The sequence below is a fragment of the Monodelphis domestica genome, chromosome 3 (assembly GCF_027887165.1).
Source record: "Monodelphis domestica isolate mMonDom1 chromosome 3, mMonDom1.pri, whole genome shotgun sequence".
Classification (NCBI taxonomy): Eukaryota; Metazoa; Chordata; class Mammalia; order Didelphimorphia; family Didelphidae; genus Monodelphis; species Monodelphis domestica.
The window spans coordinates 384110507-384123109 of NC_077229.1; the positions used below are offsets into that span (position 1 = coordinate 384110507).

Below are 12603 nucleotides of genomic sequence, written 5' to 3' on the forward strand. Positions count from 1 at the left end.
TGTTCTTTTTCTTTGTGTAGATTAATAAAGTTCAGAAAATGGATAAGCTAATATATACTCAAAGATTTAAGTCATTTATACAAAGTAATTGAAAATACAGGCATATATGGAAAATAGGACTGAAGATCACCCAAACATCTCTTCAGTCTACTAGTTCAAAGCATCTTACACAGTATTTTAAAATGTTAGCAATTTACAAAGGAGACACACATTTCTTTTTGACCAAGTAATTAGAACCCTCCTGGCTTCGTAGCTTGTCCACTATACCAAATTTGGACAGTGGATAGATAATCTTTTTGAAATAAGAAGCAACATCCTTTTTGAAGTAAGACTCTATACAAAATAATTTAGTCTAATAATTAATATGAGTATTTTGGGATCAATATGTGATTGATATTTTTGACCGGAATCTCTCTGACCAATAAAATATTATTTAATTTTATGAATATATCAACTTACGCACATGTATGCATGTATATATCAAGCCAAATATGAATATTTAAATCTTTTTTTATAGGCTGTGGAGTGGGAATGTGATGAAGCTACTAAAAGAGCTTGTTACAGCAAGGGGAAGTCTAAGGTAAGGACACACCAACTTGATTCTTAATCCAGTGCTTATTTTTGAATGGTAAGAAGTTGTATGTTAAGAAATTTTTCCTTTTTTTTTGTTCTTCAAACAATGCCCTACCCAATAAAGTGGGAAATAAGATCACTTGCTAAGGCTTTCTTTGAACAATCTTGCTTAATGTCACTTGAATTCTTTCTGATTCTTTCTCTTCATTTCTTGAGGTGCCTACCCTCCATTACACAAAAATAATAAGTTGGTATTATTAGGGACCTTGGCTTCTTTCTTCTAAGTTCTGGAACCCCATCCCCACATCTGATTCAGCACAATAAATTGATTTAAATGCAGAAAATTTTGATTTTGGCTGGAAGGTTGGATGATGTTGCCTCTTTTTCTAAAGAAAGGATAGTATTATAATTAGTATTTTTTGATATAATCATTTAGGTGAGAAAGTATGTGCCTCATCAGGATTTTAGGGGCATGCTTCATAGACTGGGATTTCTTTTCCTAATGCTTTGGGCTTCTCTATTTGGGTATTTTCCCATAAGGTTAGCCATCATTGTTGATATTCCACCAGCATCTATTTGGTTTTTATTAAGGAATATTTTCTTTGAAGTTATATCAAGAAAACACATGAGATACATATTCTCTCCTCTTTGTGCTCTTTCTATATCTATTCGTTTCACGGGAAAAGTGGAATCAGATTTAGCACAGTTTTTATAAAGAAATTGCTATAGCAAGCTCACTTGGGCATGGCCCATGAGTGGATGAGTTGACATCTCTGCTGCAGATCTATTCAGGCAAACAAAATGCTCCCGACTTTGCCCTTCATTGACTGGTTCCTAGCATATTCCTGTTATGATTCTTAATTCCTGGACTTCTGGTGGTTTACTCTCTTGACCTTTCAAAGGTCATAAAAATTCACATTCTTTCTTTATCTAAGACAGAAACAATGCAAAGAGACACATAGCAGAGGCATAGGATGAAATCACATGTTGGCCTAAATTTGATTTAATTATCATAGAATGTTTTTGTAGTGTAAAATTTAATAACTTAAATATACATTTTCCCAAATCTTTTTAAAGGAAGGGGATGGAATTACCTCTTTTCTTAGAGCATTAGCCCTTTCACCTGATCTCAATCAGCTAGGTATGAAAAAGCCAGAGCTAAGAGCAGGGACATGGCTAACTAATACCTTTTGAATGCATCCTGGTCCTGACCAGGAAGTTACTAAAGTGTTATCTTGTCATTATGTGGTTAGCAAACTAGAACTAGTAACATAGTGTATGTGCATTCTTCTACTATTAAGAACAAAACACTTGGGTTATTTACCATCATGCTTTTCTAGAAGCAAACTTCAGTCTTCATTCACTTCAGTGCAGCAGAATTTATTAGTCTCTTTTTTACATATATATTTATTTTAAGTTTTCTATTTTACTGCAAATTTAGGAGTTAACAAACAATTTCACTGTACCAAAAAAGAATATAGAAGGATTACACAAGAAATTGTGAATTTATATTATATATTTATGTCTTACAAAACATACAGACACATTTCCTTTCTTAGTTTGTTTCATTCTATATTTATACTTTTCCCCTTTGTTTTTAAAGTGTTTTGTTGATGCTCTTTTTAAAACATTTCCATAACAAATTCCTTCAATGGTGAAGAAATGCTATTAATATAAAAACTTTAGAGAATTAAAAGATAAAAAGAAAACTATTGACTAATAGGGATGCAACATTTTCAAATGAAATATTAATCTTATTAGCTATGTAGTAATAGTTCTTATAACAATATATATAACAGTCAAGCAAAACAAACACAATAACCATTTTGGAGAATGCATGTCTCACTGAACAACTTTAGTTCATCCTCTGCCAAAAGGCAGAAGATATATTTCATCATTGGCATTTTGAAATTATAATTGCTCACTAGTCAATAAAATTTAGAATAATACTTTATAAACATGATATAATTTAGGATTATTGATTTTTTTAACTTTTAAAAGAAGTCTAATATTCACCAAGAAGGTGAAGTAGTCCCTTGTCATAAGCATTGCACAATACTCCACTTTGGTACCTACTCGTTAGAAAGATCCTGATATACATCTATTTATAGGAAAAAGCCTCAAGTTATCTGTTTAGACAATCAGATAGCTATATATCTTTCTTCCACTGAAAGACAGTGGGAGGTAGATGTTTCAAAAACAGATGTTTTCAGTGTATATATCAAGCTCCATTCCAAATGGAGTAAAGATAACCTTTGCTATCTTTCTATTGAGTAAACTTTGTTTTCTTTTTCACATTTCCAACTAATATAAAATTTAGCTAATTGAAATACATATTTTTGTCATCTCTTTGAAGGATGCTCTATTAGTTTATTTGTTTTTCAAGTATGGAACCATAGTTTCCATTCTGCAAAGCAAGCACTAAAATAAAATTAATTTTGATGTGGAGCTACTGAAATCTTGGAAAGCTGTACCTGGAAATTGGCTTCCTGAAATATTTACCTGTTTGGCCTATAAATTGTGGAAGTATTTGAATGTGATTTTGGAGTTTAGTATTATTGTGTCTGGGTACCAATCCCTGTGGGGAAAAATAAGCTTATATGTCAGAAAATGACAGAATACCCCCTCTCTTCTTTTCTCCCCTGTGGTTCTTCTCATAAATGAACATATTCTCTCTTTCTTCATTGATAAACTATTGGTTTATGGTCTTTTCAGTCATGAATTAACACCCCAAACAAGAAAATATGTAATAATAATTAATTACAAGGAATAATTTCCATTAGACATTAATGTTTCATCATAAAAAAGATTGTGGCACAAACACAGATATAAATTATACTTTAATTACATTGTAAAATGCATATGAGTTGAAATGGATTTTTATAACTTAGGAAATAATGTTTTAATCTTGTCTTAAAATTCCAGCTTTTGTCCATGTTTTCAAAATCACACCATTTGGGGCTATTTTCCAGAAATCACATATATTTTACTTTCGTGAGGAACTTTTTTCTTGGTGACCAAAACAATAGCTAAAATAAAATTTATGATCTATTACTTAAAATTATTTTAAATATATCCTCCTTGCTTTTACTCTGTCAGCTTATAAGTATGAAAGCAGATCATGTCATTGTGGTTCTAAGGAAAAGACAATTTGTATATTCAGAATGGAAATGTACTATCTCTTATCAACTTTGGCTCTTCAGTGGTGCAGAGACATTGTTTTGTATCTGGCTGGATATCTTAGAAACCTCTTTTTAAATTGTTTGCTTTTTCAGGAATTTGTGTGTCATTAAGCAAAAATGTAATGGTGAAATAGCATAGGGAAACCTTCTATTTGAATTTGCAAATAATCTTGTGGAGACTTACATGAATTTTTAGCTTCTAGCCAGGCTGAAGACTGTCTCACCAAGTTTTCATGGACATTTTACTTGTGAGAATATATAACTTTGCAAATGATATTTTTGTTTGGAAGATACTTTTGAAAGTATATCATAAGCATTAGTTTATATATACATATCAAGTAAGTACAATATGGAGAAACCTTGTTTTGAACTGTATGCAAGAATTTAAGAGAAATCAAAGACCATATGTTCTTGGCGTTATTGCTTATTAGGGAAAGTAAAACATAGAATTTGAAAACAATTTAAAAATAGTATATTTTCTTGTGGACTTTCTCAAATCATCTCAATTCCACAACATGTTGCTTTATAGTACTTCTTTTATTATTCTTGAATCATCACCTCATCACCAATGGACACTATAAAGAAAGAAATACACTATAACATATTTCTTGGGTAAAATTATTGTAGTTATACTTTTGTCTTTCTGTTTGCCTACATATTGATATTTTCCACAGAATTTTTGCCTCTTCAGACTCTCTTACTAATTAGAGAATTTATTACTCTTTTCCTTTTCTAAGGTCTGTAATTTTTATACTTAATTTTTAAGTAGCCATATTACCATTCTTTGCTTTCTCACTTTCCTTCATTTATTCATTTCATTTCTTTAGCCAACCATATTTTTTTAAAAAATGAAATAGATGTTCATAACCATTACAGTGATTATTTTAAAAGATGTGATAAAATCTTTCCTGTTGCTAAATTGTTCCTCACTTATTTTGAGGAGGATAAAGTATTAGCTTTAAAAGGAAAACAAATTTCAAAGAAATTAATAAGGAAGTTATTGATACATTTTTAAAATATGTCTCACTGATACATGTAAAACCCAGTGAAATTGCTTGTCACCTCCAGGAAGGGGGAGGCAAGAGGAGAGGGAGAGAATATGAATCACGTATCCATGCAAAAATACTTTTAAAAATAAAGAGAAAAAATAGTTGTAAGATTAAAAATAAAAATATGTATCGCTGAAATAATACATCAATTAAGATAAAAAGGCCTTTCCCTATGGGTAATTTAAGATTCATTGTTGGGCACCAATCTGAAAAACTTAAGTTCTTTAATTTTACCAAGTCAATATTTCCAGTAATTTTCATATAATGTCGATTTAACTTTTTAAAAAAGAGGTTAAACTATGATTTATATGATAGCATTAATATTCTGAATATGAAGGAAGTTTCCTACAGCAAAAAATCTTGCACTGACACTTTTCTTTCTCATATGAGAGTAATTAAATTAAATTCAAATCTAATAACGTTTAAGCATTCCAACGCACTGTAGTTAGTACTGAGAAAACAAAACAAAACAAAACAAAAAGGTTCTGCTCTTAACGTGGTTATATCCTTCTGGGTATAGAAAAAGTAAACAGCAATGAGCAGATAAGTAAAGACCAGAGTTGGAAAGAACAGTTAGGAAGGGAGATTAGGGAAGGTTTGTTATGAGAAATGACATCTGATCTGACCCTTATGGGAGAGTTAAGATTCTAATTGATAAAAGTGAGGAAGTGTAATATTCCAACCTTTGCAGAGCCTTGAAGTTTGGAGATGGAATGTAGAACATAGCGATCCTTGTTATTTAGATTATAATTTGCATAGGGTGATGGGAGATATATGAAATAAATCTAGAATCATAGTCCAATTTGGAACTAGTTAGTTTAAATGATTTTAAAAATAAGCAAAACATATTAAATTGTAAGAGATTAGAATATGAGAACTCTCAGTCAATGCCCGCACCCCCAAAGTTTCACACTTGACCCATTAAATTTGCATAGGTGACAAAAGGTGGGAATAATCATTGTTGGATAATGTTGTAGAAAGAGACACACTAATACTTTTTGATTGGATCCATGAATTGGTATAATCATTCTGGAAAGCAATCTGAAATTATATTAATAAAGTAGCTAAATTTACATACCCTTCAACAGGGAGATTCTACTGTTGGGATATACTCCAAGGAGGCCATTGACAAAAATACACTTGCCATATTTGCTTGTAGAAAAGAATGAGAAATAAAGTAAGTGTCCATTGACTGGGGCTGACTTAGCAAATTGTGATACATGAATTTAATGAAATATTACTTTAAGAAACAATGAATATGATGAATTCTGAGTAGCATGTGAATGCATGCAAAACAGAACCAAAATAAATGATATGCACATTGACTGCAGAGTATAAAAAGAAAGAATGACAAGCACATAATAATAAAAAAATGAGTGTTATAAAATTAAAAAGAACAAGTTTAGTACTAAAAAAGGAACACAAGAAAATGCCTTACTCTATGTTATTTCAGAAGGGGTACAAGTATAGGAGTAGTGGTTTTAGGTTATAGAATACTGCCTAAGTCAGATATTTTTCATCATATTGGATGATTTTGTTGATTTTATTCTTCATAAAATATTGTTATTAAGGATAGATATGAGAGTTAAGGAAAAGAGAAAGAGGAGACATGAAAGTGATCTGCAAATAAAGATATCAAGAAATATTTATTTTTTAAAAGATTACATAAAATAGTTTTTAAGAAATCATCATTTGTGTCCCATATATTTTCATATGGCAATAATTATGTTTCAATTTATATCTTCTTTATTTTATTTTATCATAATTATAAAATGAAGAGAACCTTAAATATTTACAATTTAGAGATTTTTCACAAGTATTGTGCTATGCTTTGCAGATACAGAATCAAAAATGATTCAGCCCCTTCCATTTTGTTCTACCAAAATATTCAATTATAAAAACAAATAAAAATAATATCAAGTCTATGAAAATACATTTTTATTATTTTAGGATTCTGCCATTTATTTATAAATATTATTAGAAGCAGTAGAAGTATTACATTAGTTCTAATAATTCCATCTTTTTTTATAAATGAAATCTCTAAGTACAGTTTTCTACTGTCCAAAATAAGGAATAATACTATACAATCCACAAATATGTACCCTATGTCCTTCAGATGGGATTAACTATCAAAGATTTTGGATAAAAATAGATAAGTATAAAGACAGGAATGATTTTCTTCCATATCTACATTCTTGATTCATGAAATATGTTGATAGATTTTCTTTTGCCATGATTCATTGCTCATTAAGTACTGATCCTGTGCCCTGATTAGAATATACTCCTAGGTATGGAAATATATGCAGATAACAGAAAGAAAAGAAAAAAAAATGATGAATGTTGTTTACTAAAGATACTTAATCTAGGAAAATGTCCCTTAGACAGCTCATTTTAAATAAGGATTTAATGATAGTATGATGATAAAAATATAATCACTTCTATATTACTTTAAAAAATATTAAACTAATAAACTTAAGATGGTTACTATGTGTGACTTTTTGTTAACTTTGTCTTTAATTATGACTCATATTTTAGAGGTAATATTTTCTATTTTCTGGTCTCAAATTAGATTTATGAGTTTAAATGTGATATGTTATTGCAATCAATGTCATTACCTTGCAGCTAACAGCTAGTATGTATAATACTTTGAAGTACAATATTCTTGAAAAATCAAATGTGAAAAAATAGGTTGATCATAAATGAAAGGATTATTTTAGTAATCAGCAGCATCATAGGATCTTTTAAAATATGCAATAGGAATATTAGAAGTCATGTTTCCTTAATTTTTTTGTTTTATAGTATTTTATTTGATCATTTCCATGCATTATTCATTAAAGACATAGATCATTTTCTTTTCCTCCCCCCCACCCCCCGTAGCCGACGCGTAAATCCACTGGGCATTACATGTTTTCTTGATTTGAACCCATTGCTTTGTTGATAGTATTTGCATTAGAGTGTTCATTTAGAGTCTCTCCTCTGTCATGTCCCCTCAACCACTGTATTCAGGCAGTTGCTTTTCCTCGGTGTTTCCACTCCCATAGTTTATCCTTTGCTTATGAATAGTGTTTTTTTCTCCTAGATCCCTGCAAATTGTTCAGGGACATTACACCGCCACTAATGGAGAAGTCCATTACGTTCGATTATACCACAGTGTATTAGTCTCTGTGTACAATGTTGTCCTGGTTCTGCTCCTCTCGCTCTGCATCACTTCCTGGAGGTTGTTCCAGTCTCCATGGAACTTCTCCACTTTGTTATTCCTTTTAGCACAATAGTACTCCATCACCAACATATACCACAATTTGTTCAGCCATTCCCCAATTGATGGGCATCCCCTTGTTTTCCAATTTTTGGCCACCACAAAAAGCGCAGCTATGAATATTTTTGTACAAGTCTTTTTGTCCATTATCTCTTTGGGGTACAGACCCAGCAGTGCTATGGCTGGATCAAAGGGTAGATATTCTTTTGTCGCCCTTTGTGCATAGTTCCAAATTGCCCTCCAGAATGGTTGGATCAGTTCACAACTCCACCAGCAATGAATCAATGTCCCTACTTTGCCACATCCCCTCCAGCATTCATTACTTTCCTTTGCTGTAATGTTAGCCAATCTGCTAGGTGTGAGGTGATGCCTCAGAGTTGTTTTGATTTGCATCTCTCTGATTATAAGAGATTTAGAACACTTCTTCATGTGCTTATTAATAGTTTTGATTTCTTTATCTGAAAACTGCCTATCCATGTCCCTTGCCCATTTATCAATTGGGGAATGGCTTGATTTTTTGTACAATTGATTTAGCTCTTTATAAATTTGAGTAATTAAACCTTTGTCAGAGGTTTTTATGAAGATTTTTTCCCAATTTGTTGTTTCCCTTCTGATTTTAGTTACATTGGTTTTGTTTGTACAAAAGCTTTTTAATTTGATGTAGTCGAAATTATTTATTTTACACTTTGTGATTCTTTCTATGTCTTGCTTGGTTTTAAAGTCTTTCCCCTCCCAAAGGTCTGACATGTATACTATTCTGTGTTTACCCAATTTACTTATGGTTTCCTTCTTTATGTTTAAGTCACTCACCCATTTTGAATTTATCTTGGTGTAGGGTGTGAGGTGTTGATCTATTCCTAGTCTCTCCCACACTGTCTTCCAATTTTCCCAGCAGTTTTTATCGAATAGTGGATTTTTGTCCCCAAACCCGGGATCTTTGGGCTTATCGTATACTGTCTTGCTGAGGTCACTTTTCCCCAGTCTATTCCACTGATCCTCCAATTTTTACTAATGCAAAAATGAGCATTTTTTTAGAATGAGTATGAGTATGAGTAGCACTTAGACACTATGTTCTATTATATTCACTGATTTATTTTCTTTTTTTCAATGACTCCTTTTTTTCTCTCTTGTTATATACTTGCTTTTGTTTTTCTTCTACTCTTCTGTAGGATATAGCATTTTATAATTTTCTTAGAGATTAATTAGCATGGTACTAATACGGAGCTGGAACAACTTTTAGAAAAACACTGTATATGTGTGTGTGTGTGTGTGTGTGTGTGTGTGTGTGTGTGTGTGTGTGTGTAAGAAAAGCTGTACATGTTCACCCCTGCAGTCTCTCATTTAGACTTTACATCTCCCTCATGTACAAATACCATATTACCATATACCAATTACCTGCTCATTATCTGCTTGAAAATCTTCAATGGTATTTTGTTAGTTGAACTCTAAGAATATACCTTGGCTTGCCATTCAAAAACCTTTCACAATATGGTCCTCCAGGTTGGTCTGAGCTGATTCCACTTCATCTAGGTAGTAATGAACAGCTGGTATAATTGTCTGAGGAGAATGATATTATCGAATAAAAGTGGAATTCAAAGTTATAATTCATAATTAAAGAGTAAAAAAGAGTAAATGATGACATTTTAAAAGTAATCTGAACTGGACCAAATATTCTGATGACAATAGGTACAACAAAGAAGTTAGTTAATAAATATTAATTAGGATATTACCATGTAGCCTCTTATCATATACCATATTACCATATAGCAGGTATGGTAGGTAAAGGGAAAAGAAAGAAAAAAAGACAAGTATAATACAATTTAATAAAGTTTTCCTATGACAGTAAAGAGATTAATTTTTTTTTCTTGGAGGGCTCCAAACTGGCCAAAACAAATATGTTAGCACAGGTTTGGCACTCCTGATCACATATGTGATGGGTGATAAGGCCAGAAACCCAGAAGATCTCAAAGAAAGAAGGGCAGTCTCTGAGATAATATGGCAGCCATGTCTAAAAGGAAATGAGCTGGAATACTCATAAGTGAGAAGAAAAAGTCAGTCCCTTGATGGGATGACAGATCTGTGATGACATTCATTCTTATACTAGTGAGGGACCAATGAGGAATTTATAAGTATTTTAATTAAGGGGTAGTAGAATAGTGAGTATTTGCCAATCAGGTCCTTCACTTGAATACAGACCTCAAATGATCAATAATTCCAGCTGCCCTTATATTTAGAATGGACCTCAGAAGTCTAAATTTATTGATCAGTATCTCAAATGATCTCAATTACTTTCCTATGGAGGAATTGTAAAATGGCTATGGGATTTCCCATCAGGTCTCCCCCTGGGGAAGTAATATCTGAGAGATGAAGCAATTGGTTAACAAACATTTATTAATCTATTTTAATACATCAATGCTAAGTTTTGGGGATATGAAAAGAAAAGCAAAAATATTTCCTATCTTATGGAGCTCAGTTTGTCAGAAAGACAACATGTAAATACCTAAATGACTGCAACATTTACATGGTATATTTTAGGTATCTGAGGAAAGGTACTAAAGGGGACCTGAAAGCAGTCTATTGGACATTTTACTCATCTACTAGGTGGTACTTCTGTCCATATGCTCATTCTATTCCTCCTGTTCTCATTTCAAAGTGGTTTAATTTTTATGTCAATGATCTCAAGATTATCTCCTCATGGTAGTGCTTGCAAATGCCATTGACTATGTGGAGGGAGATATTTCAATTTCTAGGACAAATCAATAACAAATTTTCTTGTAATAATTTTAAGTTCAAGGTCATGGGATCCATATTAGATCAATGATTCCCACCTCGTGGACCACAGAACCCTAGATCATTTTGGGGTTGTTAGAGAGGATTCCCCTCCATTTAACAATTTTGGTGTTTACATTGTGATTTAAAGTTAGAATGGTGCTTTAGTAGGGTCAGTGGGAAGAATATTGATTCTAGTTTTGAAGGACCTCGGTTTAAATGCTTGTTTCTGTGTGACTCAATTTCCTCATATGTATAAAAATAAATTTGGACTATATAGATTCTGAAATTGCTTCTGTGCTACATCTATAATGAATTTTATCATCTCGTTTGAACCTCATAATTATGCTGTATTGTATAATTATCCCCATTTTAGAAATGAGGAAACAGACTTACAATTAATAATACTAGTTGACCTTTTAAGATTTTGCAAATCACTTTCAATGTTATCAAAGATAACAATTTGATGACATTTGCAAAACACTTTATACAGTGCCAAAGTATGTACTTTAGAAGTTGTTTATTTATTCCTCCTTATCTCATTTGACCCTGATAGCCTACAGTAATACCATTATCTTTATTTAACAGATGGGGAAAACTGAGTTTTAGAGAAGTTAAGTGATTCACCAAAGTCCATATAACTTGTAAGCAACCTAATTCTTTACTTCAAGTCTAGTATCTCATATTCTTTGAGCCAATGCTTTTTAGTAACCATAAAAAGCAAGGATACCTTCTGAAAACTATAAATAACACTTTTTATACTTTTTTTTTTTTACTGGACCTATGCATTCCTTATCATGCTTCTTCAATTGGGGAAGAAGGAAAAGCCCTGATAGAAATTCCCAACTTGAGGAGAAGCAGAAGACTCTGAGTGCTCTAAACTGAGGATCTGACTACCTAAGAAAGGAATTTATAAACAGTGTCAGAGGCAGGAGGCAGTGTCTAGATTAGAAAATTCAGTCAGTGTCAAGAGAATCAAAAAAGCTTTATCTTTACTTGTTATCTAGGAATCTGATGTCAGAACTTTATTATATTGGAAGAATGCAAAGAAGATACAAGTTTCATAGAGAATTAGAGAGAATTTGCAACACTAGGCATTCATTGTGTGGACATATGTGTTTTATGTGACCTCATCCTTATCTTCTAAATTTCCTTAAATTCAATTCCTTTTTAAAATTAGATTCCATTTTCCCCTCCCTTTCCTTGCATGAGTCTTGGGACTGGAGGAGAATGTCATCTCTCTAAATGGCTGTGTGTACTAGTTCTATAAGGATGAAATTTCAAAATATGAAATGAGGAGCACATATCAGATTTCAAAAATTTACACACCAGTTGTGTATAATTATATAGATATATAATATACACACATGTAAACAAAGACATGGATGGGGCAGGTAGATATTTCTACCTTTGTCTACCTGTATCTTTATTTATTTTTTGAAACTGAATATCATTTTGGTGACAAGGAGAGAAGTGTCACAATCATAAGCCCAAACACACTGATCTGCATCGAAGATTTAACCTGCAATTTTCCTCATGAGTTGATTCTTATTGTAGGCATCATTGTGGTCCCTGTCCCATTCCTAAGGGCTCACAGTATAGTTGCCAGATTTTGGGCAGACATGATCTTCTTAGCTCGTTAATGATTCAGAACTCTTTAATTGATGCACTCTACCTCTCGTAATAGAATTTCCCAGTATGTGACACCTTACTCATACAGTATGACTTTTACAAAATATTTTTATTCATCTTTTGTTTTACATTGACTACATTC

At 32.1% G+C, this 12603-nt stretch overlaps 1 protein-coding gene across 1 annotated transcript in view; it reads left to right on the forward strand.

Moving 5' to 3' along the window:
* SEMA5A (semaphorin 5A) overlaps positions 1-12603 on the forward strand; it is a 657936-nt gene that overhangs the window by 340148 nt on the left and 305185 nt on the right. The window contains exon 6 of the mRNA XM_007486811.3: positions 518-580. Coding sequence (XP_007486873.1) covers positions 518-580 — 63 coding nt within the window. The remainder of the gene's footprint in view (positions 1-517; positions 581-12603) is intronic.